At 43.1% G+C, this 14,181-nt stretch overlaps 1 protein-coding gene across 2 annotated transcripts in view; it reads left to right on the forward strand.

Annotated features, from left to right (window-relative positions):
* The window catches only part of Prkcq (protein kinase C theta), a 130,496-nt gene that overhangs the window by 64,088 nt on the left and 52,227 nt on the right, over positions 1 to 14,181 (forward strand). For both annotated transcript variants that reach the window (XM_057788019.1, XM_057788018.1), the window contains exons 5-11: positions 3,013 to 3,175; positions 4,636 to 4,667; positions 4,758 to 4,843; positions 6,049 to 6,178; positions 10,451 to 10,560; positions 11,285 to 11,402; positions 12,264 to 12,436. In XM_057788019.1, the coding sequence (XP_057644002.1) occupies positions 3,013 to 3,175; positions 4,636 to 4,667; positions 4,758 to 4,843; positions 6,049 to 6,178; positions 10,451 to 10,560; positions 11,285 to 11,402; positions 12,264 to 12,436 (812 nt within the window). The remainder of the gene's footprint in view (positions 1 to 3,012; positions 3,176 to 4,635; positions 4,668 to 4,757; positions 4,844 to 6,048; positions 6,179 to 10,450; positions 10,561 to 11,284; positions 11,403 to 12,263; positions 12,437 to 14,181) is intronic.

The following is a 14,181-nucleotide window of genomic DNA, read 5'->3' on the forward strand; positions in this document are numbered from 1 at the left end:
TTTGGGCTTGAGAGGCAAGCACTCTACCTACTGAGATACATCCACAGCCCTCACTGGCAGCTCTTGAAGATATAGTTCGTATATGTTAGTCATTCTTTCTTCATTGCTCTTTTGAGTTTTTCCCCATTTTTTTTTATTGAGAATAGATTATTTTTCTCACATAATATATACTAATTATGGCTTCCCCTCCCTCTACTCCTCGTTGGTCTTCCCCACCTCCCTTCTTATCCAGCTCCACTCCTTTTATATCTCACTAGAAAGCAAACAGGCTTCTATGGGATGGCAATAAAGCAAAGCAAAATAAAATATAATACAATCTGAAACAAAAACCAACACATCAGAGTTGGAAAAACAGAAGGAAAAGAGCACAAGAGAAGGCACATGAAACAGAGATCCACTCATTTACACACTCAAGAATCCCACAGATATACTAAAGTGGAAGCCATAATGTATACAAAGGACTTACAGAGTAAAAAGAGAGAAGAAAAAATAGATATTCAAAATAAAATTAAAAAATAATGAGATAATAAAAAAAAGGGCCCTGATATGGCATTATGAGACAAGGAACCTGCAAAGATGCCGCTGAGCTTTCTGCTTACCCTCTAGTGCTAGGCACGCAGTGGACCCAGGAGCAGCTTGTTTCTCGGTAAGACGCCTGTGGAAGAAACTAAATGTTCATTTGGAAGTGATTAGCAAGCTAAGATTGCTTTTGGGCTAGGGATGGGAGCATATATCCAGTTCCTTTGATTCTTAAACCCTAAAAGTCTGGCATATATCTTGACCAATCTGCTAACATAGCTTTCTCTGAGACACTGAACTTTCTGAACGAGTTCCTATTTTTTCAACTTCTTAGACAGTTGTCAGTACCAAAAGAGTCTTTTTTTTTTCCTGATCTGTAAGTTTTCAATATTTCCCCTTAAATTCTCAGCTTTCTCTACTTGGTTTCTTTAGTAATTTATTTTCCTAGACCAGCCACCATCTGGATCTATTTTACACCATCACACGCTGCCTCTTATAATTAGCGCTGTTGTCTCTGTGTTCTTCGTGTCTCTCTGGCTTAACTGTAGATGCTCAATGGTTAGGAATAAAACCTCAGAACTCTGCAGAATTCTTAGCTCAGAAATTTAGATGCTCAGGATCTACCAGTGCTTGATTGACTGCAAACAAGCCAATTAAGTAAAAGATCTGGAGCTGTTTGTGCAGAAGAAATGGCCAAGCAAGTCATTTCAGAGATAAACGCTGCCAATACCAAGAGATTTAAAGAAAGTCTCTGTTATACGCAGGCATTCCCTTATAGTGACTGTAAAGATTAGGGATGAAAGGAGGCCACTAGAAGGAGTAAGAAAAAATTAGTTTCTGGAGTATTCTAATGTTTTTAAGTTTACTGTAGTCGAATGTATAGAAGGTTATTTACATACATAGATACAAATGATATAGGTATAGATAGATAATAGAGGTGTATACAGCTAGGGCTCTAGAATATTCATTTATTCTACAAATTACATATGTCTTATACTTTTCTTCATTCCATTTCATTACATCTGAATTAAAACAGAAATGTCTGATTTTATTAAGGATTTACATATACAGGTCATAATTTATAGCTTTATCTGTATAGTTATTTCATAAATTGAGGGAGAAAATTATTAACTTAGTGACAGTCTCTCACTCACACTTACCAAGCCCAGTTTATTTCCCTCCTAACTCCAAATAAAGTCACCTGAAAAAAATCCATCCTGAAAGTAGTGGGCAGAGCATTGTGGCCCAGCTGAGGAACTATGAGGAAAGTATGGGGAATTCCCTGCACATAGGCGCTTTCGATTTCTGTAAAACAGACCCAGGAATGGCTGCCAAGGAAACATGAGATTCAGTTGGGTTCCTAGGAAAAGGCCTCTACCTGCCCAAAATCTCATGTGTCTAGCTCTTGCATTCCCAAGCAGCCACTATTGACAGAGGAAAGTAAGGAACCTTGGTAGATACATCCACCTCAAGCGTGTGGTTAGACCTCTCACCGCTGAGCCATGACAGAAGCAATTTAGTTCCATATTGTTGATTCTTTATGTATTTGAAATATAGTAAGTGCTATTTTTGCAGATAATAAGAAACAGCAAATGATCCAACAATCTCCAACCTATTACAAATTATGATTCTAAGCACTATAATCATTATTATCCTTGCTTTAGTGATAGATTACAGTTCTCACTATTTATTATTTACCATGTTAATTCTTCTTCCTTTGCTGAAGTGTTTATTGCACGACCTAGTGACTTACCATTTTGGGTTCCTTGTGCGTCTTGAGCATTAGCCTAGACATTATAGGTATCCTCAGGGTTCTATCATCTTAGATACCTTCAACCCTTTGGGAAATTTTCATCTGAGCATAGGATGCTATGTATAATGACTACCCTCAAGCCCAGGGCTTACTGAAAACATTCAAACTTGACAGTGTGAAGTAAATGACACAAGATGACCTAGGCATGTAAAACTTAAACTATTAAATTTCTGGCACTTTCTACAACAGAGGCTGTAGTTCGTATATCTGATCGCTATACCCAACAAGAATCAGAATATTAAACTTCTCCCCAAAGTTCTTAGCCCTTGCAAAGGGCTAGTTAACTCCTTTCCATCTTTGGTACCCTGTCTAAACCCAACGCTATGCAAAGCGTGCTGGTGCCAGAGTTCTCTATCCTCCTCACGTCACTGTCAGTCACAATACTCTGTGGAAGTACAGACTTGAAATGTCAGGATTCTGGTTTAAAAAACTCAAGAGGGCTAGCTGAGCTAGAGAAGCAAACAATGGACCAATCCAAACCCTTAGCAATTCTTCCTGCAGCGATTCCATACTGCCAAATTAGTAACAGAAGCCTAGGGCCATTCCCATCCCCACAAGCCCTTGGAAGGCCACTGTGCGCTCAGCACTTACTGCTTCTGCTTCTCTTCAAGTGCCCACCCTCTCTGCCCCGTTGTGACCATCATGTTGCCTCACTGCATCCCCTCTCTCTCTCTCCACAGACACAAAGGACATGAGTGACTTTGAGAACGAAGGATTCTTCGCCTTGCATCATCGCCGAGGAGCCATCAAACAGGCCAAAGTCCACCACGTGAAGTGCCATGAGTTCACAGCCACGTTTTTCCCTCAGCCCACGTTTTGCTCTGTCTGCCATGAGTTTGTCTGGTACAATACTTGATGTTTTCCTCTCGAGCTTCAAGATAAGCGTTTTGTCACTACTAACCACTACGAGCTCTACCGTGAGGGAGGGTGAAGGGCCGAGTACTGGCGAATGGTGGTCAGTGGGCTCACCAGCACTGGAAAGGTCTAAAGAGCCTGATTCAACACAAGGTTTTCATAATGTGACTCTTGAAGAGGGAGACCCACTCCAGAGAGAGCCTTCCACGAGTTAGCTTTCCTTGGCTATGACAAAACACCCAAGACTCTCACTTTTAAGAAGCAAAAGCTCATTTGGGCTGACAGTTTCAATAAAGGTTGCCTACCCCTTTTATTTTAGGTCTATGACAAGGCAAACACTGAGGCAGGACAGGGCACCTTAGAGCATCCAGGAAGCAAGAGAGGAGAGAGAAAGCACCAGGGTCCCAGCATTCCTTCCCAGGGCACACTCCAGTGACCTCACTTTTTTCTGCCACATCCCAACTCCCTATGGTTCAGTTCCTGGTTCCAAAACATTAGCACATGGTTTTGGGACATTTCCAATCCAAACCATAAGAAGGCCCAGTGGAGTTTTGTTTCTGACTAAATGAGAGGCTGGTGGTATATGTATGTGGAAAGGAGCAGATGAGGGTGCATTGTTATTGCAAGCAGAGCTGTGAGATTTTATAGTCAACACCTTCAGCATCGCAATAGCTCCACCGCTGCTTGCTGCACTCTGCACCGCACAGCACTCTCCCATGGTAACAAATGGCTGGAATGAAGCTCTTGGGTGTCTTCATCTCAGAGATCAGTGTAACCACACAGCAAAAGCTACGGTAGAGGGGAGCGAAATGATGCCTGTTTCTGCTCTCAACATCTGTGCCCGCTAAGTGATGCTGGTCCCCTCGGGCTCCTGCAGAATCATTAGTGCACAAGTTCCCACTTCGTGGGGTCTCCTCAAGCCAGCAGATTAGAATGAACTTTCATTAATTGTTTTTCCTCTAATCATTCGGTCCTCCTTTGTTTTCTTTGTTTCTAATCAACAGTGCTGCTTTCTAGATAGCAGATATTCTTGGACTCTCAGAATGAGGAAATAGATACTTTACAGATAAGTGCGCTCATCTGTGCATAAGCCAAGAGTGAGTGAGGGAGTGACTTGCTCATAATTAAACGAGGCACTGACTTTTTAGTGAGGAGCATAGAAATTTATTGCTAGGAACTTGGGATATATTTGGTCTGGTGTTGTAAACAGTTTGCTTGACAATGCAAAGATGATAAGAAAATTAATCTCATTTAATTGACTTTAAAAATTTAAGTAAAACAACATAAACTTAAACTACCTTCTTGGCAAGTGATGCATGTGTATCACACATGGACACGGGAAATCCTCTGTGGTCTTAGGAATGTCAAGATCTCATTTACCTATAGACCATTTCTGCTGCGAATGTCGATGTGAACATGCATTTAAATCCCACATTGCTTTGTTACAGGGGGCTGAACAAGCAGGGCTACCAGTGCCGACGTAAGTACAAGGCATTTCTGCTGTATCCTCAGTACTCTTTGCATTGAATTGTTCCTCCAGAAATCACAAGTGGCAATTATCTCTTTTCAGAATGTAATGCAGCAATTCACAAGAAGTGCATCGACAAAGTGATAGCCAAGTGCACAGGCTCAGCTATCAACAGCCGAGAAACCATGGTACTGGCGTAGTTGGATTCCATTTCCTTACTCTTTCCACCTTTTCCAGCAAGTCAGATTGCCTGCCTCACTCTCAACCTCAATAGCTACCAGAGCCTTTGGTGAAAATAAGCTGTCCAGAAACTGAGTTAAATGGATATGTGTTTTAGATTATAATAGTTTGTTCTCTGGGTTATCTTTACTTCTTGCACCTTCAAGAGGATGTTATCACTGGTGTTCTGCTATTTCCCTAACCCTGGAATAGTACTGTCCCATAGAAGTCAAATGAGAGCCATGTGTGGAATTTAACCTTCCAAGTGGCCACGGTAAAGAAGAAACAGACAGGGTATGGTGCCATAGGACCAGTTCAGGACACTGAGGCAGGAGGATTACAAGTTCAAGGCCTGTCTGAGGAACAAAGTGAGGTCAAGGCCAGCCTGCATGACTCAATGGGAATCTGTCTAGAAATAAAAAGTACAAAACAGGCTGGCAATATGGCTTAGTGGTAGTGTACTTGCCTAGCATGTGAGAGGAAGCCCTTGCTTCAGTGCCACAAGAATCAACAAAGTCATCTAAAGGATAGACAAGTAAAATTCATTTCAATCATATATTTAATTGAGCCAAGTCTATTACTATTTCAATATGTAATCTATATAAAATATTTTTCACTACTTATCCTTACCAAGTCCTCAAATCCTACTGTGCAACTTGCTCATGGATCTCAATTCTAGCTCTTCACCCTACATGTGTTCACTAACCCTGTGTGGTTACTTGGTTATCCTACCCAAAAATCAGATCAGGAGTCTTCAGTTGTCATATCTGAGGCCATTGGGTCACCTCTCAACATTCAGGTGTTCCTCCATTTTGATCTAATTTCTTTAACAGCACTGTGCAGTAGCAAATGTGTGTTTCCTTAGCTCCTATTTGAAAAAAGGGTCTGTATCCCCTCTTCCTGACATGGTCGCCCCATCTGTCAAGATAGCCACCTCAGACATGAGTCTCCTGGTGCTTGGTACATGCTTTGACACATGATGCCACGTGTGCCCTCACCTGAAAGAGCTGCAGGCTTCTTCAGGTACCTCAAGAAGGTGGTAAGCAGTCTGATGGCTAAATGCCCCTTGCTACACATGTTTGCATTACCATTACTGTGAGCCGTACATCTAGGAGATTATGGGAAGTTGAGACCAAGGGACACACGTGCAGTCAGGTCTCCGTCTATCTTTCAGTTCCACAAGGAGCGATTCAAGATCGACATGCCGCACAGATTCAAAGTCTACAACTACAAGAGCCCAACCTTCTGCGAACATTGTGGGACCCTGCTGTGGGGGCTGGCGAGGCAAGGTCTCAAGTGTGATGGTGAGTGCCGAGGGGTGGGTGTGGGTCCTGCGCATAGCCTGATGCTGCCTGTGCATCATGGAAGGAAGACAAGAGGCTTGAGAGTGATGACCTCTGTCCCCATCTTTGTGTGCCCACCAAGATGGATGCCGCCTCCATGAGACAGTAGATTTCCATTATTATCCTCCTGCCCTGCCCTGTCTCCATCTTCATCCTGCCATGTCTCCCTCTTCACATCCAAGGAGAGTTCATAACTTCTAAAATTCAAAGTTTAGGCTCAGTAGCTTAGGGTCAAAATCAGGGTTCAAAAGGTCAAGGTCCAACAGGTCAAGGTCAAAGCTCAATAGCTCAGAGTCAAGGTCAAAGATCGTGACCCCGTATTTCAGTGTTATACTCAGTAGTCCTGGAGTGAAATGGCAGCCTTCCTTTTTTGACTGGTCCCTCTGCCATGGACTCTCCACTCTGCCCCAATCTTAGTCTCTTAGATTCTGGACTACCCCCCATCTTAATTCTAGTAGATTGACTTATGTAAAGCCCCTGCCCTCCTCTTTAGCATTGGTTAGTGAATTATTTCTGCTGCCTCATTAAGGAGTAAGCACGTGTGTCCCTTTGAGCAGTGAATGGCTCCCGTGAGAGGAGCTCTGGGACTTTAGCTACAGAGTACATCATCAACTATGTCTGTGAACACCAAGGGCCCAAATGAGACAGGCTCACCACCCTAGGCCTTCCTCTGGGGTTTGGATTAGAGCAGAACTAAGATATAATGAGTATAGATTATCTTTTTATTGTATTTATATACATGCTGCTACCATTCTCTGAATGTGGAGGTACTCAGACCTACACTGAAAAGAGAAACAAGGCATTCTTGATCTAAAACTCTCACATTTAAAAACCGAAATGGTACAACTAGGGGGTCAAGAGGGCAAAAGTGTCTAAAAAAGATCAGCAAAGCACCTGCCTTACCAGTGAGAGAGAAGGAGGAGGCGGGACAGTTTCTTAGCACATAAAAAGACCTTTCTGATGGCGAACTATTAAATATACTAGCCTTTTATTTTACTTTGCGGCATTTCTTATTTCTCTTCTCTTTGATATCTCCATCAAATCTGGAGATGGCCTTTTAAAAGTAGAAGATCATCCTCTTCTGTCTCCCTTTCCTTGCCTCAGTACTGTCCATGTACCTGGGAGCCCTAAGTATGACATCTTAGCGGAGACAAGGAGAGGCGTTAGGTTTACCAATTATTACCACAGTAGTGACTGGCCAGTCAGAACTCACCTTAAGAATCCCTGGATGAGCCCCAAAGTCCTGTTTGTGTCATTTCCTTCATAGGAGTGTTTATAAAGAAAACTTTGACATGCAGGCTTATGGAATATATTATTAATTCTTAGGTAACAATAATGTCCAAATATCCTAGCTGTAGAAACAGAAAGGCAAATGACCATCTCGCAGTCAGGTCTCACTTCCCGGGAACCCCGGTGCTTACTCGTTAAGACAGAATTGATCTTGACAGCATGATCGCAAAGCTTAGAACCTCCGTGAAGGTTCCTTGGCATTGTTTCACACTGACATGCTTTGCTTTGCTCTGACATTCTTCCCTTCCCATTCCATCCCCTCCCCCTCTCCTGAGATCTGTATTTCATATACCCCTCTTCCCTCTTCTCTTTTATTCCCTCTCCTGCCCCCATTTTCCCTCCCTCCCTCCCCCTTCCCATTTCAAGGTCCATTTTTGTTTGTCGTATTCCCGTTTTCCCCACCAGGACTCACCTTTTCTTCTTGACTGTTCTAAGTTATCCTTCCTTGAGTTATCTTTAGTCCTCTCTCTTTGCCTTACCCTCTCTCGTCTCATAGTCGTCTCCTTCAGTGCCCTGCCTCCCCAGCCTCTACGCTGTCTTCTTTCCTTCTCCACCATAATTCCCATGAAAATAGTCATCCGAAGGGACTGTTTGCGATCACAGAGGTCAAGTTTCCACCTGATAGGTTAGTAACAAAGACCCATGGTGTTACAAAGGGAAGGAAGGCCTCTTCCTGAGCATCAGAGTCAAGCTTAGACCTGGCTACAGTTTTAAGGAGCAGAGTAAAATAAAAATCCCAATGTACCTAATTCTCAACTGGTGTCTTACTTACATATCTATACTCCCATCACTTGGGAAGCTGAGACAGGAGAATGTCCAGTTTAAAGCCAGCCTGGCCTGCATTGCAAGACACTGTCTCAACAGCAACAAAATAGAAGCTTTAACCCCCCCCCCCGAACAAACTCAATGTAGTTATATCAACAAGGCAGAATTTTTACTGCCAATATTAAAGTTTTTAAATATGCCTAAAAGATTTTACTTTAAATGAATTTTTGTAGCAAATGGAATTTATTTGCATAGATAATGTTTTATTTATTTTATGATGAACTATCTAGAAGAATATGGACTATTTAAAAGGTGAAGGCTGCCACAATTTCATCTTGTTCTTTTAAAATTTAGTTTTATCTGAAATTGTGTATATGTGTCTGTGTGTGTGTGTGTGTATGTTAGTGCATGTGAGTCCAAGTGTCCATGGAGGTCAGAAGAGGGTATTGGATCCCCTGAAGCTGGAGTCATAGGAGGTTGTGAACTGTATGACATAGGAGCTGGGAACTAAACTAGACCCTTTACAAGAGCAGTAAGTGCTCTTAGTCAGTGAGCCACCTTCCAGTCCCACCTAGAAGTTTTAGTATATGATGATGTAATACATTATAATGATGAAAGAGAAGTTGTGCTTGCTGAACTGCAGTCACTGTGTGAAACTCTGTTTGGGGTCTTAACTGTCTAATTCTACTAGTGCAATGCTTTAAGTACTTTGGTAGAAGCAAGTAACACCTGAGGTTAGAGTTCCTTTTGTCTGCTGGAGCTTAGAATCTGTATGCCAGTTTTTCTAGTGTAAAATCTTTCAAAAGGAAGTTTTTCCGAAAGTGGTCTTTACATGGACTCGTGAGGACACACAAGGACAAAAGGAGGGCTGCAAGGTCATGGGATGGTATTGTTATCAGGACTTGTGAAGCAGGGTGCTTGTAGAGTGTAAGAGCTAGAAGTTTATGTAGACAGCATTAGCCCTGTAGAGAGAGCCATCTGAAAGAGAGGGACACACAGAAAGAGGGAGGGAGAGAGGGGGGGGGGTTGTATATAGTACCAGAGATTCTACTCAGAAACCCTTGGAAATTTTTGTTCAAGCTCATGCAAGATCAGCTGTGACCAGGAAGCACTGTCCTCCCCACTCATGTATTAACCACTTGTCATTCTTTTTCTGTGGAAAAATTAAAAACTACATAAGATGTACAAAGTTGAAGGTGTGCTCTGTTCTCTGAGCCTCTTTCTGTTAACTATGCCACAGATGTAAAGTTAAGACTTCAACTCGTATGTAAGAAATACCCTTTTCTTCATGACCTCGATATTAACTGAAGCACAATTACAATAACCGTAGAGGTCCTCTGCCCTTCCGGTAATTGCACAATATCTGGGGGTGCATTTCTTGGGGGCCTGAAAACTGAGGCACAACCTCCATCCAACTGCCAGGTTGACATTGGCATCACCATCTAAAACCCCTGTGATGAAGTCTGTGACTTCCTTCTGATGGCTTCTGTGAAATATGGTCTGATTTCATCAAATCTGAGGTCAGTGCTTAGGTCCAGTCCCTCAGAGTCACTACTATAACTTCTGGCATCGCAATCCACCAAATTGTTTCCTTCACTCCTGGGTCCACAGTTGTTTGATTTGCCCTTCTAAAATGCCATTCAGACTCTGAGTTCTGTTCACAGGAGACTCAGCCATCCTGGATGGCCCCCCCAGTAGCCAGGGCTCAGACCTACCCCCTCATTGCTTGGCCCATCATCACTAGTCAGGAAGTTTATTAACAAAGAGGCCATGATCTCCTGACCTCTTTCCTCCTGCCCACTCCTATCCCCTCACTTACACAGTACCACCTCATCCCTATCCATTCCCCTTCTTCAGGCTGAGGCCGAAACTTAAACTTCACCCCAAAGAGCAGAGAAGCTCCACCAGTGCAGCTGGGAAAGGGGATACTTAGTCTCCAGACTGGAGTGGAAAGGCACCCTCTTCTCTCCTAGTATTTTCTAGTCAATAGACCCATCCATAGATGGTTCAACAGAACCAATATCAGCTTAAGGCTTCTATCCACAGTCCATCTCAGATGCAACGCTAACCACAGACTTTCTTGCCTAGAAATGAGACTGTAATGCTCCCTCAAGATGTCACTGTGTAGCCCCCAGGGCTTCTTTTCCTGCTCCTCACCAGCTGCATTCTTCCTTTCAGCATGTGGTATGAACGTCCACCACCGATGCCAGACAAAGGTTGCCAACCTCTGTGGTATAAACCAGAAGCTAATGGCTGAAGCACTAGCAATGATCGAAAGCACCCAACAGGTGAAGCAGACAAGGGGCTGTTGAGATTCTCCCTGTGTCCACTCAACAAGGGCCACTCAAGTACAGGATGTCCCAGGGTGTCCTTCTGAACACTTGCCTCTCTCTTTTCATCTTCCTGCCCATATTGCCACCTTTGAGATGCTTACTGCCTTCATGCATCTGTGGGACTATTTACAATATTTTAAACTCCTCCTAGAATTCATTAAAATTACTGAGGATTTACTGCCAGCCATATATCTAAATATTAAAACTACCTACAAAGCTGGAGGAAAAGGATCTGCTTCCTGGAATCATCTTCAGAATTCTCTCAGGACACTGAGTCTAGGTGACTTCTGCCTGGCCATTTACACCTTGTCAGAGGTTAAATTCCCATCTCTTAGAACCAATTCTCATTGAGGCTTAGAATTACCTTCTATAGAAGCTTCTTCATTATTGACCTTCTTTCCTTCCCTTACTTGTTATGGAATAAGTTCACTTGTATGGAAGATTCCAGCTAGTCCCCTTGAAGGGTGAAAAGGAACTAAGTTCCTGCTGGTGATGCATTAAATGCTATAGATGCTTGCAGGACAAAGAATCCTAAGGGAAGAAAAGCTTTGGCTGTCCAGCTCATTTAAAAGTCTTAAATGTCCTTTTTCCCGGGGACAAGCACAGTATACTTTCTGTGAGGGGGAGAAGGTGGCAACTGCAGGCGGTTGGGCTGGCTGACCCTGTTTTTATGGTGCAGGCTCGCTCCTTAAGAGATTCAGAACACATCTTCCGAGAAGGCCCAGTTGAAATCGGTCTCCCATGTTCCATCAAAAATGAAAACAGGCCACCGTGCGTACCCACACCTGGGAAAAGAGGTAGCTATCACCACGGTTGACTGTCAGTCAGTGCCAGTCACTGTTCTGATCAACCTGACCCTGTGTTCTCTGGATTTGAGTTTTTCATGATAAGCTTCCTTTTGCTCTAAGATTACAGATCCAATTACCAACTTTGAGGCCCCTACTTTTATTCTCAGCTGAAAATACATTCATTTCTCATACAATACATCCTGATGACAGTTTCTCCTCCTTCTATTCCTCTTTTTAAGAGTAAAACCAAGATGCTCCGAACTCGGAGTTCTTTGTGAGGGGATTGCTGGTGGGGGTGGGTGTCTAGAATGTCACTTCCTACCCATGTTAAATGGTTTTACAGACATTAATCTTCTGTAAAGCAAGATGAGGAGGGGGCATCAGTGTTGTTCTACACCTTCGAGACTCTTCTATGAGGTTTCAAGACAGGAAGGAAAAGAGTCAGGCCCTCAGTCTTAATCTTTGCCATGTGCCAACTGCTTGAAAGAACTGCAAGGGAAAATGCAGTGTGATTCTGGGAACTGAGTCCTATCAGCAAACATTATAAAATATGTTCTTTGGACTTAGAGAATATCAAATAAGTTATCTCTGTGTCTGTCTCTCTCTCTCTCTTCATACATAGCCTTTGATTGAGTCTAGCCTTTCGCAAGTTAGACCATTTCTCAGGCCATTGACTAGAAACAGAGGCATAGTCCATACCCAAAATGGCAGATTTACAGAAAGCTGGAGAAGAGCTGGAGAAGAGTTAAACTGAATTAGACTGAATCTCAGAATGAGACATGAGAATAAAAAAAAAAAAAAAGTATGGGTATCCTAAGTGACTACAGTAAACGTAGCCATTCCTGTTTAACAACTATTTGCCATTTGCAGAACCCCAGGGAATTTCCTGGGAGTCCCCTTTGGATGGGATGGATAAAACGGACCATCCACCAGACCGTCCTCCTGAACCTGAGGTGAGCGTGCCGAGAGCCTCCCTGCAGCTGAAATTGAAGATTGATGACTTCGTCCTGCACAAAATGTTGGGGAAAGGGAGTTTTGGCAAGGTATGCTCTCAAAGACTCCAGACTAAAGCCCCTAGTAGGTGAGGCTAAATTCCTAGGACTAGATGGTGTGGGTGCATGCCAAGAGAGCACCCCCAATGTGTTGGGAACAAACAGAGAGCACCCAGTATTAACTGGGAAGCTGAGTGATTCTGTGTTAATAGCAGCCTCTGTTTTCTGGCTATTTGGCCCCAACGCCATTTGCTTTAAGTCCACATACATCACATGCTCTTGAGTTTGACATCTTTGAGCACCAAAGAATCTAGGAAGTGGCTATGTTCATGCTGGTTCTGTTGTTGTTGTTTTTATTGCTTATTCCCTTGTGCCTAGAGTATTGCCCACTAACTTCAGATGACCTTAATACCCATTTAAAGGCCCATCTCCAAACATTTTCACACTCAGAAGTGCTAGGGCCAAGATTTCACCTTGGCTCATAAAGAGGAGAAGGGAGAAGACACAGCTCGGGCACTAACACTGTAGTTAGGGGAAGTCTTAGAAAATGTACCTTGGGGAAAGTCCCTGTTCCTTACCCTTCTTGCCACTCACAGGGCAGGGATAGGGAAAATAACTTGCCTCTGTCAGTCATAGAGAGCAAGTACAGACTGAGGAAAGAAAAACTGAGAGAAAGGAGATGAAGAAAAAGCAGCCATCCTCAGGCCTGAGAGACAGTTGGTGAAGAACTTGAGTTGCAAGCTGAGGGGCCTGCGTTCAGTTTCCAGAACCCACATACAAACAGCAGGTTTGGTGACAAGTGCTTGTCATCCAAGCCCTGGAAGCAGAGAGACCAGAAGATCCCTTAGGCTCACTGGCCAGCCAGCCTAGCCAATTTAGTCTGCCTGGAAAACAAGGAAACAAGAGACCCTGTCTCAACAAAACGAGACAGACAGCTCCTGAGGAACAGCGTGTGAGGCTGACCTCTAGACTCCCCTGTCACGCTCCACAGTGCATGCAAACTCGCGGACACTTAAAGAAATTTCAGCCATTGGTGACAACAGAAAATTTCCAAGTTAATGAGTATAAAGAGGGACATGATAGAATATAGACTTTTGGGTATCTTCGACATTACGGATATGTAATTTATTACTACGGTTCCTAGCTATTTTTAAAGCGTTAGACAGAACTCCTAGGAAAATTTTAACCAAGGGACACTCTCCCACGACTGCGGGAATCCAAAGCCAGCTAAGCACCTGCTGACCAGATTTTGGCAGCAGCGTCTCCCCAGTTTATTTAACAATAAACAGGTTCAAGTGTATCGAAGTCTCCACCATGGCTGAGTCATACTGTGTTCTGACATGTTTGCATTTGAACACTAATGTGTTTTCTTTTCATAAAACCTACGCTGCCCTGCAAGCAGTAGCTGGGATCCATGAACTCTTTTCAGCGCCACAATAATGCAGACCACAACAGTTCTTTCAGTGTTAATCTGAGTGCAATAGGCAATTTTACAGCCTATCTTTATTATCATTTAGCAGCAATTAATGGGCAATTATAACCTGGTACAGAAATTGAAAGGGCATTATGTAGGAGGCAATTGCCTTCTTGGCTCTTGGTTTATGGCTGGTTTTAGGATGGGTTACTAAAAGAAACAATTACTAACAGAGGACTTTTGTTAATGAAATGCTTATCTCTTTTTGTTCCCATGTGGATTTCTACATTTGAACAAAGTTAATAAGCTAAACATACATGTGTTGGCATGTATCCCTGGGGACATTCTGGGCTCTCTCTAGGTACCATCCTACTCTGTGCGG

The sequence above is a fragment of the Chionomys nivalis genome, chromosome 13 (genome assembly GCF_950005125.1).
Source record: "Chionomys nivalis chromosome 13, mChiNiv1.1, whole genome shotgun sequence".
Classification (NCBI taxonomy): Eukaryota; Metazoa; Chordata; class Mammalia; order Rodentia; family Cricetidae; genus Chionomys; species Chionomys nivalis.